At 42.4% G+C, this 20834-nt stretch overlaps 1 protein-coding gene across 1 annotated transcript in view; it reads left to right on the top strand.

Moving 5' to 3' along the window:
* ZC3H6 (zinc finger CCCH-type containing 6) overlaps positions 1 to 19443 on the top strand; it is a 29322-nt gene extending 9879 nt beyond the window's left edge. The window contains exons 2-12 of the mRNA XM_042890153.1: positions 3378 to 3555; positions 4756 to 4881; positions 6439 to 6694; positions 8528 to 8649; positions 10732 to 10848; positions 12312 to 12423; positions 12906 to 13015; positions 13609 to 13862; positions 14309 to 14823; positions 15086 to 15325; positions 16615 to 19443. Coding sequence (XP_042746087.1) covers positions 3378 to 3555; positions 4756 to 4881; positions 6439 to 6694; positions 8528 to 8649; positions 10732 to 10848; positions 12312 to 12423; positions 12906 to 13015; positions 13609 to 13862; positions 14309 to 14823; positions 15086 to 15325; positions 16615 to 18113 — 3529 coding nt within the window. The 3' untranslated portion in view covers positions 18114 to 19443. The remainder of the gene's footprint in view (positions 1 to 3377; positions 3556 to 4755; positions 4882 to 6438; positions 6695 to 8527; positions 8650 to 10731; positions 10849 to 12311; positions 12424 to 12905; positions 13016 to 13608; positions 13863 to 14308; positions 14824 to 15085; positions 15326 to 16614) is intronic.
* Positions 19444 to 20834: the final 1391 nt, after the last annotated feature.

Here is a 20834-nt window from a genome sequence, read left to right as displayed (position 1 = left end):
GCCACATGAAGAACTGGAGGGCAGTTGGTGGAAGTAGTCAGAAAGGCTGGGTGCCAGTTTCATTGCTGGAAGAGAGGAGTCTGAACTTGAGACATGAGCTCACCAGAGAGTGCACTCTTCCCTGTCAGTACATTTCTCCTGTTGTCTCTATCTTGTGTTACTGTAGTTATGTAATTTCAGTGCAAGGATTTTTTTTTTTTAATTCTTGATTCTATTATTTAGTGTTACTGTGCTCTATTGTGGTCCTATTATTGCTGCTCAAATGTTATTCAAGCAGTCTAGCTTAAATGCAGATATTCAGTACTTGCATCATAGCGATGGACCACCAGCAGTTCACAATTTCTTTAAAAAGAAATGATGATCGTGGATCATCTCTGGGAGAACTCTTGTTGCCTTCAGAATCAGCACACTGCAGAGCTTGCATTCTGGTTTCACATAGTTGGGTTTGCAGGTTTTTTAGTGTGTAAGTACCATTACCAATTATTTTTTTTCTCAAATAACAGATACAAAGTTATCTTAAAGTGCTGTTGGAAGGTTACCAGCGTTATCTTTGGGTCCCAGGTTCATTTCATTTCTGTTGCTGTTTTCTTTTACACCAGGAACGATTGTTGAATGGAAGTGTCTTGTTTAAATCAGGGTCCCTCGGGGTCATTCCGTAGCAAAGGAGCATCAGACATGATGGATCATTAATCCTGCTAGCTAGTTATCCCGGGCAGACTGCGGGCAAAGTGGGTTTAGTTCAGGCATCTTTTGGTTTGTGTGCTGTAGTGGAAATGCTAAGTCACAGCCTGAACCATTGAGCACCTGGTGGGAAAGCAGGGCCAACTCAGGGGATCCCCCCCTTCCCAGACCTCACTGAAGGGTTGGAGATCCCTTCCTGCCTGAGGCCTTCCCAAGGTGAGCAGCTCTTCTCCTTCGTTTCTCCCTCTGCAACTGCTGCATTTGGGCTCATTTGCTGTAGCCAAAGACTTTACTACCCCGCTGTTATTGCGGTCCTTTCCATCTCACTGTGGCATTACACATACCAGATCATTTTACTTTTTTTCATCTAGCTCTGTTGCAAGTGAGATCAAGACCTGCCACCTGCCTTTTCCTTTCTCAGCAGCAAGGCACAGGCATATAAAAATGTCACCTCTTGGCAATGACAGGAGTATTCCTATATTGGCTTTAGATCCCTGTATTTCAGGAAGACAAATCATCTCTGAATATATGAGTGTCACAGGGCGTGATAAGTTACAGCTTTCCTGGGCTTTGCAGTCTGTCCTGAGGTTCTTGTAGCTGTTTGTCACTTCTTCCTTCTCTGACAGAAAAAAAAATATATCAGCAGCTTTGAGGGTTGATTTTTTTTGTTACCAAATAGTTTCTGTTAAAATACTAGTGGTTTTCCCAGGCTTTGGACACGGATGTCAAACTGTTTTCTGCTTAAACAATTGTACATATTAAAAAAAAGTATCTGTGCAGTTGTAATGGTGTAATTGTTCTCAGCTGTTCCATAGCGTAGATCTGAGCGGATCAAAGATCTTCATTATTCCATGTGTAGAAAAGGCTTTGAAATCCTCCAATGCCCAGTTTTTCAGTTGTTTGAAGTATACAGAGGCATAGATCACCATTTTCTGTGACTCCTGGACTTGTCTTCCCTGCCTCCCACTCCTGCATTCCCACAGACATCGGAATGTATCCTGCAAGGAGCTCAGCAGCCACTGGCTGTGCACAAACTTGCAGCCTTCAATAGCATGTAGTTGCAGTCCTGTTTCATACAGCACTGATGCTGTAACACCTTTGAATCTTCGGGACTGACAGTTCTGTTTTAACACTCTCCATCAGATGGATCAAGCTTTATGATGTTTGTTTACTAGTGAATGAGGATTCTGACTACTAAGAGTTGTGATTGTGATCTTGTATGTGATTTTCTGCTATCTGCAGGCTTTTCCCCTTGCTTCAGCTGGCAGCATTTCTTGAGTTTCTGCTAAATCCACTGCACTGAGGGTGATGGTTTCCAGCACTGGGTCACCAGTGGTGTTTTCTGGCAATCTGTAAAAATTCAGGATTGAGTTCCTGTAAGGTTCTGAATTCCAGAAGCAGTAGAAAGTGACATAGAGATAGTTATATAGAGCCCAGTTATTGAAGTTTGGGAGTAGTGTATTGTGTGCATTCACTGCTAAAAGAAGCAAATGCCAATTAATAGAAGAGGAATTGAGATTGCTTCAGCAGTGTGCAAGGAGTAGGGGTTGGAAAGACTTTGGTTTGTGTTGTGTTGGATAGATTTCTTCCCAGGTGAAATAATTTTGGAGTTGTTATTTGGGTCAGAATGTAAAATGTAAAGGCTTAGTAACCACAGATTTATATTTTTTTCCTGTACAGGTGGAGATCAGGACAAACCTTCCTATTATACCTGAAGTAATGCACTCTGTATTATCTATTTATTTTGAATACTCCAAAAAAAAAAAGACTTTTCAGACAGTCACACATGCAGAAGTTGTGGTTTCATGCGTGTTGTTCCTCCTACAGTGGTTGTTGTGTCAGTTACTGCTGTGACATGGGGAGCAAACTCCTACAGAAGTCAGTGCTAGGTGCTTTGGAAGAAACCCACAGCAACCCCACAGAGCCAGCAAACAGGTGTCCTAGCACAACAGCAGCATCAGGTGTCTGTGTTCTGTGGATATTAAATTGTAGCACATGGACTTTACGTGTCAACTACTCCTTTTTTCTCCTCTGCTACTAAGAATTTCTTTGAAAGAATCAACGTAACCGTGACTGTGATTCTCCTTTTTGGAACTGCTCAGGACGTTGGCCGTTCTTTGGAGGTGCTTTAGTTGCAGGAGCTGGTTGGTGTGCTGATGGAAACGCATTCCTATTACGGTGCATTCTTTTCCCTGCAGTTCCCAACTGTTGGTTTGTGTTATTGCTACTCCTGATAATTTCCACAGAGCTTTAATTGCCTTTGAATTTGGCTGTGTCTGTTCTGCAAGTAGAGCATGATGAAGACGTGTTTAAAGTGTAGTTGAAGCATTTCTGGAAATGGTTAAAGTGCCCTTTCAGGTTGAAGTGGATTTAGGTGCAGCACTGGGTGATAATGTTGAAGCTGCAGTTTCAGCTAGCTTGGGTAAAACTATGGAAGAACAGAAGGCCTTTGTTCTGAGAAGTTCAATATGTTTTTTTTTGGCAGTACAATTAAAGGACATTTAATGGCTTAATTCCATTTTTCTTCACAAGAAAACCTGAGTATTTTGGGGGTGTTGTGTGTGTTATAATGTGTATTTGTGTGCATGTGACAGTGCAGCTGGTGGAAAGAAATACTGCGTGCTTTTCTTTTTACTGTGCTGTTACACAGTTGAGATGGGTAATATGACAGTGTTATTGTATTTTTCCTCCTACAGAGAAGATGGAGAGCTTGAGGATGGTGAAATAGACGATGCAGCTTATGAAGATGTGAAAGAACATGGTTCAAAAGATGATAAACAGAAAAATGAGAAAGGACACAGAAAATCACGGAAGAAACGCAAAAAAGAAAAAGAAAAGAAAAAGTCCAAAAGGAGAAGACGGGATAAACATAAGGTCAGGAACTGCAAACCAAGAAATGGAAGTGCTTATTTTAATAGCAGCTTTCCAGGTTTAGACAAGAATCCAGGGAATTAGAGAAGTCGTCTGAAAACAGTATTACTATACAGACAGTTGTTGGACTCTGCTTGTTTTGAGTTTCCTGTCTTAATGGTGCATTTCAGCCTTGGAGGATTTGTTGAAGTAGACTTTTGACACATGGCAATGCATGTTCATGTGTTTCAGTGAGTTCGTGTGGGGTGAGAGATGGTAAATCATTAAATAATCAAGCTATAGCACATTCCAGATGATAGGCAAAGCTAACAAGTGAGTTTCTAATTCAAATGCATGCGTTTCATTGACTTTTTAAAGAAAAACAAAATCAGATTGAGTCTAACTGTAGTTTTGTGACACACATTTTCATTGGATGCTTGTTTACTATCAGCAAGGGTGATGGTAGCTGAACAGTAGGGAGTGAGCTTCCTTGCTCAATTCTGTTTGTTCAGTTAATTACTGTATTTATGGAAATGGAAGATCTCATGCTAGGTGGGTGAATTCTTCATTAACTTCATGAAGATGATGTGTATAATGTACATTTGAATTGGTTCTGAAGTAGATGCGGGGGATTTTTCACCTAAAAAATTAAACTCACTTGTCATTGACTAAAAATCACAGCACTGTAGAATTCTGGTATGGTTTTGAGGAGAGTGGCAGAAGAATTACCATTGATTTGTGTACAACTAGTTGTCCCTCTAAATCTTCTGCAAAACTGTACATCTAAGTGCACCTGGTATGAACTAATGCTCTTTTCTCTCAGCAGAAATTGAGTGCTAATCTGTTCTTTGGTCATGTGCAAGTTTTTAGCCCTCTCCAAGATTTCTTTTAGCCTTCCAGCAGCATCTCAACTATGTTGCAAAGAAGTAGGGCTCTGAGGCAGACCCATGGGAAACTGATGTAACCCAGTGTAACCACATAACCCTCAGTGTTTTCATCCAAAAGCCTCATAGGATCAGATCTCTTTCTCTGATAAAGAGAGTGGATCATCAAAGAATGTGTTTTCTTTGGTCTCCCCCAGAGGCAGAGGTTGAGGACAGTTAAGAAAATGTTTTTATATACAGGTTTAGTGCTCCCTTTAAGTTACCGTGCAGCAGACCAGTTGCATAATAAATTATATAACAGCATTTTAAACAGCTGTTTTCTTCTGTTTGTTTTTTTCAGCATAACTCTCCTTCCAGTGATGACAGTTCAGACTACAGCCATGACTCTGATATTGAACGTACAGAAAGATCACATAAAAAAAGTAGCAGTTCTTCATACAGAGATTATGATTCTTCGTTCAGTCAGGTAGTGCTTCTTTGAGCTGATGTCTCGTGTGTTTATTTGGGCATGCATATGAAAATGCTGATGTCAAAGATGCAGTTTTTGAAAGCTGATTTGATCACAGTGCCCCTTCTCACAGCTTCAGACAGTGCATATAGTTCTCATGTCCTCTGAGTGGAAGATGTAAAGCATCATCTGGAGCTTAAATGTAGGTGATGTAAGCAAACTTGATACAAGTTTTCTGCTGTGCAGAAGTAATTAAAGCTACGTTGGATTTGGATTGTACAGAGAGGAAAGAGGTTCTTGAAAAGTCACCTTGAAGTTTCTGGAGTGGGTGCTGCTTTCTGATAGCTCAGTTTGTCCTGGCTTTTCTCGGTCTGCGCAGCTCAACAGCTCTCCTGGACCACTGGGTGAAATAAAATGCCGTTCTTGACAAGTGAGACAGAGGAGCTGGAGGCTTGATGGAACTGCATTACTTCAGAGGAAGGGATGCTTTCCTTTTAGCCTGAAACCATTCCAGAAAACTCCAAATGAGCTTGATTTATTAGTCAGCTGAAAATGCTGTCTGCTGAAACTGGAGAAGGGACAGTACTGGCTTGGGAGTGGCCTTAAGGAGTATTTCATCCTGACTGATGGGGGCGGAACAGATTGTATCATGTGTGTCCAACATGATCAGGAGATGCAGATCATGAAGGGAAAGATGGAATTCTCACCATGGTTCTAATGAACCGTTTGTATATTGGTTTTAACAAGTTGAATTCTAATTCTGCCTGCTGTTACTAAGAGAGAGCTTTGTTATTAATGCCAACACAGGATTTTTGTTGCAGTCCTGCTGACTTTCCCTGAGTGGATACTCCTCAAATTGTTTTACTCTGTACACCAAAGTAGCCTGAGTTCCAAGGAGCAGCTTGCTTGCAGTCTCCACCAGTCTCTAATCAGCTTTGCTTCTTGACAAATGTCCAGTAACTTCTCAAATTCCAGCAAAACAAGCATTAAAGAATCTTGCTGACATATGCTATCAGTACAAAGCCTCCAAACTAAGTGTGAAAAGCTTGAAACTGTTTGCATATTATATTGTCTGTAGTAACATAGTTAAAGGAATTCTTGAAACACGAGTGCCACTGTGTATTCTTACATACCTAAGCTCAGCTGTGAGGATCTCAATATACAATGTTTTTCTGAGCACGTTCTAAGCACTTACCTATTTTTTTCCTCATGCTGTACTACCTTCTGTTTGTTTTTAGAAGAAAACCACTCAGAATGCAAAGGATTGTGTACATGAAAATTCTATGTCAGTCCCTCTGAGAAACATTCTGGAGTATAAATGCTGATGCTGTTCTGTTGTTCGGTTTCTTTTTAAAACAAACAAACAAAACCTTTTCCCTATATGCATTCAGAGTCAAAAGTACTAATTTTTACAGGATAACTGATTTTCACTGTTATTAATGCTTGTTTGTGCAGATGTGTGGTCAGCATGACAGTATAGCAGCATAAAAGCAATTGTTTTTGTCGGGCAGTTTGGAGGGGTGGTGTCTGAAATATTGAGCTGGTTCTAAACAATGCAAAATCCCTTTCGTGCAGCATGGACACGTATCTGGAAATTACATGAGTTCACAGAAAATGCAACATAAAAAGAATGTAAAGAGTAAGGAGTATGATGACTACAGTCATTACAGTGATGAGAACTTTGGTAATTATAACGAGGAGGAAAAAGATGAAGATTTTGCCGATCAGCTCAAACAATACAGGCAAGCTAAAGAGACCTCCAGTAGTGATTTAGGACCTCCGTTTATGAAAGAACCAGTGAAAAAACAGGGGATGAAAGGGATCCAGAAAGGTAAGACGATTTGAATTGTTAGCTGTGGTGTTGGTGGTGGTAGCAGTTGTGTCCTGTGTCATTTCAGAATGTTTGTGTTGAGAGGTGTGTGAGGAGAGCTGCCAGCAGTGGCTCTCCATTGGGCTTGCAGCCTCTCATCAGGATGTGGCATGCTGTTTAAGAAGGAATAATATTGTATGGGTGCACTTCTGCCTTTACTGAGGGACAAAAGTAAGCGCTGGGTAACGTGTCAATAGTAAATAAATAACCTGTTTAAAAACAAACAGACCAGATCTCAATTGTGTGACTGCCAGACTAAGAAATCATACAGCTGTGAAGTGCCTTTCTGGTGGAGTTCATGAAAGGGTGAAGAAAAGAATATGTGACCTGTGAATTCCAAAATGTGGCTTAGGCCAAAAATGCATACAAGTCTGCTTAAGGTACCTCAAAATTTTGATGAGTGCCTAAGTTTATCAGTATGCCCCATAAGTGTGCTATGATCCTTTTCTTTTCTCAACTTTTTTTCCTTTTCAAAGCTGGACTGATCCAAAGGCCATGAGGAAGTGCTTCTCTGCAGAAACATACTTCAGAAAGAGTCTTGCTGCTTTTACTTACGTGTGACACAAACATAATCATGCAAGCATTTTTACTTGCACCTTTCATTTGGTGTCTGGTCATAACATTGTAGTGCAGTTCATTGAACCAGCTTACATCTCTGCCTGTGCTATGATGAGACCTTGAACTCCCTCATCTTTTGGACTCCCTCATCTTCTTGTTTCTATTTGTTGTCTTGGGGCATGGAAGGTTAGGTGAGGGAGACAGCACGTGCCACTTACACTTATTGCACAGGTATCCTGATCTACCATCTGGAAAAATGGCACTTCTTCGGTTTTTGTGTGAGATAAAAAGTTGCCACCAATAGCATTTATGGAAACCATTGATTCAGCTTGAATAATTTTCTCCCTTTGTTTATCTGCCACACAAAATCTGAGCAGGGTTTCCTATGAGTGTGTGCATATCTTACTAGTTTGCAGGGAAGATGCCATTTTGTAGGAAGGTAGAAAGCTTTCTTTCCTTACTTTTGTGACGATCTTTTGTCTTTTTTTTTGGTTCAGAACCAAGTAAACTCATGAAAGTTTGGCAGAATCTGCTTAACTGAGACCAAAAAATGTTTGTTTCACATAGTGTTTGGTGGTACTGCTTCAAGATCTCTGTCTTTGCAAGTTGCAGCCTTGCTGTGGAGGGTGGCTTCCACCTGAAGCAGGTGTGACATCTACAGAACTTGTTTTCTTTGGTTTTAAATGGATTACAAAAGTAGATAGAAACTCTGTCTCAGTGTTTTTAGTTCAGACCATGACTCATGGTGTGCTGATAGCTGGAAAATTACCACCCTGAAACTTCCAGACAGCTGAGTGTTATCATATTCAAAGATATTCTGTCCCGTTAGGTTATGGCCTTTGGCTCCTTTCATGCTTTCAGATACGTGTGCACACCTGGGTGTCAGCTGTACTGATGAGTTCTGTGTTCAGAAAGTGCCCAAATGGCACGAAATGTTTCAAGTATTTGGGCTTGTTTGAAATCATCTCTGCACTTCCAGTTGTGAGAAGCTTCTTTGAAGGGGATTAATTGTGTGTGCACTTTGTCAGCCTGCTGTTGATTTGAAGAGCTCTTCAAAGAGCAGGCAGTTGCACAGAGTTACAATTGATGTAGTTCTACCTGCCAACTCGTGATTCAAGATAGCATTTAGGAATTCAGATTGCAAAAAGATATTTGGCTTTATGTTTGTCTGCATTGGATGTCTCTAGATAGCTGTACTTTTGGAGGGCATTTTAAAAGGTTGCTGCTGTGTTTCAGGTATTTCTCAGCGAGGTAATAATTATGGGGTTGGAAGAGGACGTGGAATGCAAAAGAAATTGAAGCGCAAGGATCGTGGAAGAGGAAGAGGGGGCAATAAAGGGTCTGATGGCTTTCATGAGGTACGTGGAATTAAGTTTCTAATGCAGTTGTTTCAAATGCCTGGGTGTCTTGCTTTAACAGAAGTGTATTTATGACTGTGTGGTTTTTTGCTTGTTCTCTTCTCTAGGAAAGTTAAATCCCTTTACTTGAATTTTCCTGCACTAGATGTAAAAAGTACAGCTGATAACTTCAGCTGATAGATCATTTTCTTGGCAATAATAATAATAATAAAAAAACAGAATATTTTTTGGTTATGAATGGCATATTGACTTAAATATTAACTTTCTGAAAGGTGGCATTTTGCTACTATTGATTCACCTCAGCTTTTTCAGTAAAAAAAAAAAAAAAGGCTACCTTCACAGCTTTTGCCAGTTTTTATTCTGATTCATGAAGGATTCTTCTTCCTTTCATAGCTAATAGTGGAAAAGGAGAGATCCATACCTTGGCTTTCATTTAGCTGAGACTCCTCTGATGGAGAACCACAGTTGTCACAGTACTCAGTTGGAGTATTTCAATCTTCCTTGAGCCACTGTTTCAAGTTTTTTGAGGTGTTTGATGGTCACTGGTTTTCAGTGCCTCCAGAAAGACTTGGGACATTGTTTTCATCTGATATCGGAGTTCATCTTGAAGGGGAGCAGGTATTAGATTCAAAACTTTGAGTGAAACAAACAGCTGAGATTTCTCCGAGTTTAATGCATTCAGAATAGAGAACGGATCTTAGCTGATCCAACTTGATGATGTCTGCTTCTGAATGTCACTGAATCCATTAAGCAGTGTCAGTGTTTTGTGACGTTGTGTAATTTGCCCAGAGAACTGATGTTCACGTTTCCAGTCCAATTGCAGTGGAGAAACATAGCTATTCCATTTCAGAAGTTCCTACTCAGCAGTCAGATCCCTGCTCAATTTTGTAGAAGTCTGCCATTGGAAAAGCCTGATTCCCCTCCAGATCAATAGATGACTATCCTGTGTTGCAAAAAAGGCATCAGAATCATGTGAGAAGGGAGTAGAGGGGAAGGATTGGCTAAATATAGCCTTATGGCTACAGAGGTAGACCAGAGGTCTGATTGTTCAGCTCCTGAGTGGTACAGGCAATACTTCATATTCAGTTAAAGAGTTGTTGAACTACTAAAAACAGTGAATTGACTCGTTTGGACGTAACACCATGCGTGGTGGTAACATGGTTAATAAGGATTTGATAGCAATGGACTTGTCAAGGAGCTGTGAAGGTAAGCAGGTTGACAATTCAGAATGTCCTCAGCATCAAGAGGAATGCTAGCAGGTCATGCACCACCTGAGCTGCTATTCAATCCTCTTTGCTTGCTCTCTTCCCAGAAGTGCTGGTGGGTTGTCAGTAGCACTTACATGCCCAAAGTCTTCCCACTCGTCACATGGGGGAGCAACTCTGTTGCAAAGCATCATGCAGTTTGGATCCAGAAGGGCAGAGGAAGGTGAAAACCGAGTGGTGGTTTGGGCCAGGGCACACAGTGCTGGAACAGGGCGTCTGGAGCAGAGTGTCATCTTTCTGATACCTGTCTGTGGGATAGAAATGCCAGCTGTTAATCAATGTGCTTACCAAACGGACTGACGAAGATTGAAGGCTGACTTGTGGTGTGCCAACAGGCAGCAAACACTGCATGATTTGAGAGGAAAATGGGAATTATTGCATTTGGGCCGTTGTGCAACGGAGAGTTACTTATTTGACATGGTGATAGGTCACAGAGGTGCTTCCCAAAGCCTTGTGCAGAGGTGCCCTGAGGCAAGGGACACTTGACTTAGTTGGTAGCCATGAGTCAGCCCTGCTCTTTAGCTTTTCCAGATGAAGCGTGAGATGTTGTGTCCATTCACTGAACTCACATCTGTCGTGTTGTAAGAAATTGCTAATCTGATTATATTTGCAAAAGAGTGTAAAACTCAGTATTAAAGCACTAAGAAAAAGGTATGTGTGTTTACCTTTACTTTGAGCTGTGGGTGTAGTATTAAGAACTTAATCCTGGTGTAGTCAGTCACATTGTGGGCTAGCTGCTGCTCCAAATATGCTCTTAACATTTCTTTCAGTTTCACTAGATAAGTAAACATCAGCAGAATGTTCATTTTTCTTACAGGATGGCAAACCAGTGAAGAAATGGGTTAATATGAGTCAGGAATTCATCAATCAGCACACAGTGGAACACAAAGGCAAACAAATTTGTAAATATTTCCTTGAAGGGAGATGTATTAAGGTAAATGTGCACTGTGTCTTGTCAGCCTGCTTCTGTGGTGTGAGGGAGGGGAGAAGATGCACTGTGCTTTTTTTACTTCAGCTGATGCAAGGAAAACTCGTAGGTTGAAGCTGTGTTTTGACTGCCTCTGTTTTACATCTTTATAGATAAATGCTAACAGAAGTGCTTGTGGCAAAATATCCCCTCTGTTACACCTTAGGGTTATGACTGATCCTAACAAGTGATTGTGTCTGCTTGCTAATATATGCAGCAAAAATGTCTTTGATAGCATTATAAACTTACACTGGCAGTGTCTCTTCTGTAAATATGTAACAAGTTTTGCAAGTATGGAATCTGCAGATAGTCAATGATTTCTGAATGTAGTAGATTATTTCTGTGTTTTGTGCTACCAGTAATTTTGAATCAGTGAAGAAACTGCTTAATTATGCTGAATTATTTCTCTCTGTAAAAAGTGAGGTTGTAGTAATAGTTCCCTTACCAAAGAATTGAAGTCATCTTCCTTCAGCCAGCAAGTGGAAGGCAACAGAAAGAAGAGAATCCTATTCAGAGCAGTCAGCTGTCAAGCAAAATCCCTAGCAAGGCAGCCTGTTATTGCATTAGAACTTTGCTGTTGCTTCATTTTGAAGCTTACGCTGCTGTGAAGTTGAATCCTGTGCTGTCAGAATAGTTCAGTCAGTTACAAATCACACTCCGTGCTTCTCAAATAAGTGAGGGCACCATTTCATCTAGCTTTTCCGTGTATGTCCTGATAGAAAGTGTTCTGATGCTTTTCTGTATTGTGAAATTAAGGGTGAAAATCAGTGTGCTTTTCTCCCAATTGAGGGGGCAAATGAAACGAAGGCGTTTTGCTGGCGTTCCGTATTTGAGGATGTTGTGCTCAGTGAGATGAGTATTTGCTGCCACCTTCAGTTGTAAAACAAGTAGTTGAAATAACTTAATTATTTTCAAGAGAAATACACTACAAAGAATGTACAAAAAACCCACCTCTCTGGCAGATTAACCCTAGAGTGCCAGGGTTGGCAGCTTGATGTCCTACATGCTAAGAGTAAAATGCTTTGCTTATTGGACTTCATGGTTATCTCATGTGCTGTTAAAACAGAATCAGGTTTACTGATGAAGTGCACTGTTGTCTATATGTGAAATACCTTTGATTAGGGATTGGTTTAAATGTCTTTTTAATGCTAATTGCTAGATGGGAACAGAGGAGACAACTGGTACAGTAGGATCAGCTTTTTTTTTCCCTGTCACCACCAAATGTGTTATTTGGAACCCAGATTCAGCAGTTGTTTCTCTGTGTCCCACTTCCCCTGTTCAGATTTTCTTTAGGTGCATACTTACAATATAATCCTGTGTTAGCAATTATGAAAAGTTTAAATTCGGTGAAGGAGGATGCTTTCCTTGAGATGTGAAATTGAGCTGCTCAGCATTTCGGACTGATAACGTCTTCCTCTTCTTATTTATAGGGAGAGCAGTGTAAATTTGATCATGATGCAGAGATAGAGAAGAAGAAGGAAATCTGCAAGTTTTACATACAGGGTTATTGCACCAAAGGAGAGAACTGCATTTATTTGCACAATATCCTTTAAAAAAAATACTTGAACTCAAGCAGCTGTTTGTATTTACTCCTAATTCACATAAATGATTTTAGAGGGTGGCTGTGTCTCTTCTTAAAAGTCTATACCAACTTCTGTGTAGATGTACTAGAGGAAAATAATTTCTTTGCTCAAATGGGAGGAGAAAATATGATGTGTTTATCCATGTATTTTATATACTCTTATAGCTGTGTATTTTTTAATCTCTGCTGTGTTCTAGCTTTGTTTATTCTTTTTTATCGTAGTCAAGTCAAAAACAATGTTAAGGTGACAGTGGGATAATTATTAGAATGACAAATCTAAAAGGTAAGTTGGTTGTTAGCTTTCAAAATTATTAAGATACTGTTTTGGAAAGATTAAGTGTTCCTGTAGAACTGAAGAATAACTGACAGCTGAGTTTCGTACACGTGTCACAGTGCAAACTGATCATTAGCCTTTGTTAGGAGTCCTTAACATATTGCTTACATGAATTCCCTTGCAAGTTTTACCACACAGGAGCAAAATGTTATCAAGGAGATAAGTGCAAATTTTCTCATGCACCCCTGACTGCAGAAACAAAAGAGCTGCTGGATAAGGTGAGCAGTTTGCAGTCTGTAAGCACGAGCTTTGTTCCCAAAAAGAATGGGGGATAGTCCTGGAAATTTCCAGGGGGTTCTGGGGAAATGTGATGCGATACAGAAGCAGTGTTAAAACTTCCCTGTTGCTGTTTAGCACTGCAAGTCTGTGGCTCGGTCCCATACAACAGGTTCCCTCTTGCCACCAGTTATTTTTCTGCTGTGTTAGACTGGTTTAATTTCACAGCTTTTGTTTGTAATCATAAATTCTTTCTGACTCCCTTTCTGCATTGTGTAACAAGGAGTGTGACTTTTATGTTGCCTCCTTCACCGACCCAGAGGCTAGATCTCATCTGGGTGGAGAAAGGAATGAGATGCCTCCCTTGCATGATTCGTGGAATACTGACCTTTGTGCTAAGTAGTTACTGAAACAGTTACCATATCATGGGTCTTATCAGAGAAATGATGCAAATGTAACCCTAAAAAGTATGATGAATTCTAAAATAAGTCATTTACGTCACTTAAAGTGACTCTGTGAGAGAAATGGACTTCTGTACAGTTGTCCACTGGTGACTATAAACTCACAAGCTGTTTGCTGTGTTACTTTGTTGTAGGTTTTGAATAATGAGGAGGAACCACAAAATGAAGATGAGAAGGAACTGGAGGAGCTCAGAAAGCGTGGCATAGTTCCTCTCCCTAAGCCACCACCGGGTGTCGGACTGCTGCCCACCCCAGCTGAGCAATATCCATTTTCTGAGTCCGATATAGAGAATTATCAAGATCCCTCAGGAGATTATAAGAAAATACCATCTCTCTTTGAAATTGTTGTGAAGCCCACTGTGGATTTAGCACACAAAATTGGAAAAAAGTAGGTTTTTGCATCTTCTGTAGAATTCTCCTTAGGATGTGGCTACATAAATGCATAAAGCACTCTTTATTTCCATCAGAAGTGTATACTCCTGAGTACATTGCTAAGTTAATTATTTGTTAAACGCAGGCTATCAGTTATTTACTTAATGCTCTCCTTGAAAGGATTACTTGCTGAGCCTTGACCTGTCAGAAAGCTACTCCTTTGGCTCTCGTTCTGACTCTGTGCCTGCCTTGTCTGTCCCAGTTTGCAAGCTGAGCAAAGTTCAGTCTCCCAGTTCCGTCTCCTCCTAAAAGCTTTACATGTTCAGCTCTTGACCAGAAACTTACTGAGGCCCAGTGAGTGTGCACAGACATCTGTAAGAGTGAAGAGAGAGGAAATAGCTAGCAGGCTGTTGGTTGTGATAGGTGCAGAATTTGATTCATTAAGTTTTTTTTTGCTTACAGGCCACCAACCTTCTACAACAGCTCATCACCACCTAGACCACCATTTCAGGGAAATGACCCGCATTCTCAGCATATGTATAACCCAGGCTCGAGCCCAGGGCCTGGACCTGGCATGCCACAAGGTCATAACGGACCACCAATGCACCCAGGTTCTCCTGGACATCACCCGTGTGCAGGGCCTCAAGGAATGCCGCAGAGTCCTCCTATGCAGGGCGTCCCACCAGGCTTTCTGGGACCGCAGAACCAGAGCGGCATGCCTATGCAAGGACAGCAAGGCGGTCCTCCTCTGACACCACCAGGCCTTGGTGGCTCTTACAATGCCCCTGGAGTTCAAGGACATATGGTGAACATGCCAAGAGATAATCATTGTCCTCCGGGGCCGCAGTACCAGCAGATGCCTGGTGAACGACAGCCGAATATGAATTATGAGCCTATTCAGAACCCAGCTGATTTCTATGACAATTACTATTCTCATCAAGCTGTGCATAACTTCCAGCCAGCAAATAACTCTGGCGGTAAGGACCTTTAAGAATTGTTGTTCCTTGATGTGGTGGTTTGTAGCAGTACAGCGTTGAATCATCGTGGCTTCAGTGCTGAGCAGGGGGAGGAATTGTAGAGCCACACCTCCTTTAAAATCTTCACCATATATTTATTTTCAGCTGATGCCTTCCAGTCGTGCAATACATCCCATTAATTTTGCTTTATGGTGTTTTAACTGCTTTGCTGTGGAAGCCTGCTCAGAGTAGCTGCTGACTGCTTTGTTTTTTTGTACTGCAGATGGAACATGGCATGGAGAATTTACAGATCACCAGGCTCACCTCATGGCTCAAGAGTCTCATCAAGGTGGAAGCGAGTCAGACTGTATGGGTGGTCATATGGGCCATAAACCAGCCATTAATGTACCAGATTTCCTTCCAGCAATGCAGAAAGCCCTGTATGTAAGGCTTAGTCAGAAGCATCAGAGAGATGGAGACTCTGTCAGCAGCCAGGGTCAGAGGGCAATGAGCAAAGAAGAAGGTAGAGTTCATTTTGTTCCTGTTCAAAATTTATTTACTGACCGTATGTTACTGTGGAACAAATCTGTTGGTTTGAATTTTCATCACGTTACCATTTGTTGTTATTGTGAGTGGACAAGTCAGTATTTTCAGGTCAATTTGCTTTTCTTTCCAGCTCGTTCTAGACTGGATTCTGAACTGAATGCTTCTCAGTAACTAGTCCTTCCGTTTAGGGGTCTTTCAGAAAGCAGTGTAACAGGGGAATGGTCCTCCTAGCTGCCTCCTTGGGGTTGTGTTGTGTAGCAGGTATTTGTGTGATGCAGCTAGCACTGATCAAGCTCTGCATTGGCTGTGCATTAGGTATTGCATTACTGTGCACTAGGAGTTGCTGATGTTGGTGAATCTCATCTTCATTTCTCGTTTTACTGAGCCAGAATAAACCACTCATCTCCTTCTGTGAGCATGCAAGTTTAGATTACAGATCAGAGCAGGCAGCTATGTTGTTTAGCTATATTACTCTCCAGTAAATTGGAGAAGATGATGGTTGAGAATTTATTTAACCTTTAAATATTCATATTTCCCCCCATTCTGAATCTTGACCTCTCCCCTAAATGTTCTAATTTGGATAGTAACGAAGCAGCAAATTCCACATTTGTAATGCATCTGTTTTTAAGATGACTGGAAGGCACTAGTCTACTTTTTTTTTTTCCATCCATCCCACAGTGAAGGTCATTTTCATCTAGACTCTTACTGTTAGAAACAATTGTTTGGAGGCAGGTTATTGTCTTAGTTTCAGCTGGGATGGAATGATTTACTTCAGAGTGTCTGGTACGATGCTGTGTTTTGATTGTAGGAGAAAAACAGTGTCGATAACGCACTGATGTTTGTAGCTGCTGCTAAGCAGTGTTGCACAAAGCCAAGGCCATTTGCAGCAAAGAGCCCGAGGAGCTGGGAGGGGACAAAAACAGGACAGCTGACTTGAACTGGCCAAAAACTGTATGGCATCATGCAGAAGGAGTTTTGAAGGGGGAAGCAATAAGTGAAGGACTGTGTGGTGCATAGCCACCTGCTGTTGTGAGAAATGTGGAGAGAATGCAGCAGAGTTTGGGAGTATCTGAGCTAACTTGATTTTTTTGTTACTTCAGTTCTTCATCTGAATTATTTTTGTCATACTGTTTTAATGCAGTGAATGAGGACTTGGTACTGATATTATTACTCCGTTCCTTTTCGCTGAGAAGTTATCCCTTCATGTGAGTAAGCATGTTGTTGTATTCCCTCGTGACCATTTGTTTCTGTAATCTTTGTTCTCAGATGACAATGTCAACTGGTATTCCAGCAGTGAAGAGGAAGAGGGGAACAGTGTTAAATCAATACTGAAAACGCTGAAGAAACAGAGTGAGAACTTTAGGAATCAGCAACAGCATTCCGCAGAGCAGCACATGCTTGGTATTCCTACTGATCCCAGGCTGGCAAAAGATAAAGGTGCAGGGCCTCAGGCTGCTGACCCAAGGCTTAGGGCCTCGCCAAGATCAAACCCCAGAAAGCCATCGGAATCCGCAGCCTTGGACCCCAGGCTGAGAGATCCCAGGATGCACAAAGTCAGCGACGGAGGTCACGCCAGCTCGTCTCTTGTGGGAGCCAAGTTAGATTTACACCACCCTCACACGGGCGTGAAAGTCAAGCAGAAAGGGATGGATGATGATGAAGAGGATTCAGAAAGAGAACTGAGGGAACGAGCTTTTCTGATTCCCTTGGAGCCTTTGCCCGGTGTAACATTAAGGGATCCCCGATCTCAGCTTAGGCAGTTCAGCCACATTAAAATGGATGTTACCCTGATGAAACCAAACTTCGCTAAGCATATTGTGTGGGCGCCCGAAGACTTGCTGCCAATACCTTTGCCTAAGCCCGACCCCGTCTCTTCAATTAATTTACCTCTTCCTCCACTCATAGCTGACCAGAGGCTCAATAAACTGAGGAACCTGAAAAACGATCCCCACCCAAACGCCATGCCAGCTGACCCGAGACTAGCCGCGAAAGCGAAAAATAACTTAGTGGGCAGGAGTGGCTACTTGGATCAGTCTGTGGATTCTCACGCCAGTAGCTCCAGCAAGCTGGGAGATCCTCGATTACAAAAGAACGTCGACCCCCGGCTCCACAGACTGTCTAACGCAGATACGTATCATGGAGTCGCAAAGGAGTCGCACCCTTCAAAGTTTGACCCCCGCCTCGCCAGATCCGCTGCCGCTTCCTCACAGCCCTCGGAAGCCGCCGCTGCTAAAGCTGAGCCGGACGCCCTGCCTCCCTACGCGCCCAAGCTGGCGGCGAGCGGCGTCAGGCTGGGGACTTCGGGCTCCTTGCTGAGCGGCATCAGTTTGTATGATCCCCGGGATCACAGCGCGTCGTCGGACGCGGCTCCGGCCGGCGCCGGGGAGAACGGAGAGAACCAGAAGAAAAGCATTCTGAAGAATTCTGCTAAAAGCGAACCCGGCCTGTCGGAAGACGTGTCGCTGCCCAAGCCTGCCTCCAGCGTCGAAAAGACCCCCGAAGCGTCGGCGGAGGCCGCTTCGGATAAAGCAAACAGCAACAGCAAATCTCAGGCTAAACACTCCAGCGCTGCGCCCGCGGTGCACAATCTTCCTATCCAGGCTCTGTCGGGGCTGATCAGACCGCAGTACAGCGATCCGAGGCAGGTGAGGCAGCCTGGACAGGTGGCTCAGGCGCAGGATAACGATCCCAACGGGGAGTCGGATGATAAGTCCTTAAAAGATGTTTTCAAGACTTTCGACCCGACCGCTTCACCGTTTTGTTAGCGATTGATTTTAAGTCTTTTTACTGTTGTGAATATTGCAGTTTTCTGCTGTTTTGTAACTGGTTTACCTCTTTGCTTTATTTATTTTTAAATTATAATTATCAACACTTTTCAGCTGCTAATCTCAGAACCACATGCAGTTATACAGTACGCTATAGTGTTTGCAAAGCTGTGGTATTTTCTATATAATACTTTTCCAATTTCAGGGAGACTAATAATTGACATGTAGGAAACAAACAAACAAACAACATGTATCGTGTTAGAGCTGATAAAAGCACTTTCATTGTAAATAAGTCATTAAGAAAGTCTGAAGACCTGTATATGTGTGAGCTGTCTCTTTCATAAACAACATTTAGATATGATTGCCACATTTGTATGATTGTATAGATACAAGCAATATTATGTACATTACTGTGAGAGACACTGTTTGACAAGGATTGTCCGACGCATCAAGCCAAACCGACTAACCTGAGTACACAGGAATGATCTGAAAGGAACATGCTGATCCTCCTTTTCCGACCAGTCAACGTCAGACATTGGTTTTTATTCACGCAGTCCATATTCTTAGTGTAAAAGAGACCTATATCACATATTGAGGAGTAAAAATGTCATATCTTTTAAAAGTATTTTATTCTATGCTGTATATAGAAGAAATTGTGAAGTACATAACTAGAAGAAAGTTACTGTTAAAAGTGGAGAATACCTAAGTTGTCTAATACAAAAAAAAAAAGGTTTTTATTTAATTTTTTCACACATACACAATTCTGATTAGTGCTCTAAGTTACATTGTGGTGTTCATGTATTTCAATGTATTTTTGTATTCAGCCGCTTAATTTGTATTGCTTTTTTTGTATCGATGTAACTGCAGTACTTGTATTCATTGTGTCTTTACAACATTTTTAACAAAAAAATTAAAAAGGGTACAGTTAAAGTCTGGTAGTGACTGTGGTGTTGACGTGCTGCCAGCTAGCTCAGGCTTGGAGGAACAGCAGAGAGGGTGTGAGAAGGACACGAGGGACGAAGCCTGGCTTTGCACCACTCGCCAGTCGGACGGTGGTGGGTTTTTAAGCTGACCTCGTGTTGAATCCAGATGGAGTTTGCTGGCTGAGTGGTCCCGAGATCAGACTTCTGCATTGTCCCCTGACTACGATTCTCATCACCGATACGAGAAATGTCGTGCATGTTCTTTCATTTTCAAAGATGTTGCATGCCGAGAGCACAACTGTCCTCAAAGCCTCTCTTGTTTTGCCTTTTGGGTTGCTTTTTATATAGAGGAAATGTAGTTATTCCTAGCTAGCTACATTGAAAATAAAATTTTGCAGTCTGCTCAATTGCTATCTGGTTCCCACCCACTTGGGATGTCTCTTTGCATTAAGCCTCTTCCTTGGTGGACCTTGTCCTCTTGCTCTCTGCGTGTTGGCTGGGTAGGGCTGGTGAGTGGGATGTGATGGTGCTGCAAATTCGGTGTTGTTGAAGGCAGTGGTGGTTTCAGAGCAGTGAAGATACCGTCATCAAATTGAACTCTGACTTGGTTTCAGCGTTTGGGAAAATGAGGGTCGAAGGAAACGTGCTGATAGCGGGGGCAAAATGTTGTGCCTTGCAGTTGAGATAGTTGGAGGATCTCAGGTGGTTTGCTGTTGGTCCGGGTGTGGATCCCTTTGGGAGTTGCAGATGAAAATGGGTTGTGTTTTGGTAAGGGGACCCGGAATGCTGGTTCCAAACCCAGGAGATGGACTGCTGTGTTGGTGCCTTTAATGTCATGTGGGGCTTCTTTGGGGCGAGAAGGAGGACAAGGTAAGGAGAACATGTCATCTGAGAGGGGCTGGCTTGTCCTTGCAACTTACTGTCTCCATGTGAAACCTTTCTCCTTCCATCCATCCACGATTCATCTGGGCCTGGCCAGCAGCTCTGCGAGGGCATCCCCAGCTGCAGTGCAAGTGTCCGTGGGCTGCTTCCTCTCCTCTGCCCGTGCTTGTTTTGTTTGTTGCAGGTTTCTTCCTTGAGCTCGAGGCTCTGGTGTGCCTGCTGCTACTGCTCCCTCTTGAAACGTGGAGAGGATTCATTGCTACCGTGCAAGTACTGACCTACCCTGTAAGCCAAGGGGAAGGTGTGGGGGGTGTCTGAGCCCAGCAGAGGGGCAGGAAGGTGTTGGGGACAGTCCTGCCACACTGAGCTCAGACGTGCTGTGAGAAATGATTGTGTCTTTTGCAGGGAAAGCACTTGCTTCCATCTCTTCCTCCAGCACAGAGCGGCGTTTCCCTTGAGCGCTTTCAACTCATTTCTGAGGCTGTGAAGAGCAGCAACAGGAGCAGCAGGTCCTGGATGTCCCAGATGCCATTAGAGTTGCAAGGTGGGTGAGCATCAGCACTGAATGTTTTACTGTGATGGTGATGTGACAAAATGCTCCTGTGGCCCTGGACTAGTGAAAAATGATCTCTGCAATTCAGGAAGACGAGCATTCCTAGATCAGCACCTGCTGTTGCTGCCCCATGATAAGAAGACTATTAATGAAGTTTTTAGCTTCCATATGTAGCCTGCTTAAATATTTTTCTGCCCCAAGGGAAAGAATATGAATCCTTCACGATAAAAGTGAATTTATTATTGCAAAGTGCAGAACATTTAATCACAGGCCTCCTTTGCATTTCAGAAGTCAGCGGCCACGTTCCTTAGTCGTCCTCATTCAGTTCTTTGCTCAGGGTTTTGTAGTACCGTGGGTTGTGTT

Source organism: Lagopus leucura, unplaced genomic scaffold (assembly GCF_019238085.1).
Source record: "Lagopus leucura isolate 7727_CA_CO unplaced genomic scaffold, USGS_WTPT01 Super-Scaffold_73, whole genome shotgun sequence".
NCBI lineage: Eukaryota > Metazoa > Chordata > Aves > Galliformes > Phasianidae > Lagopus > Lagopus leucura.
This window is presented reverse-complemented; position numbering and strand designations above follow the sequence as displayed.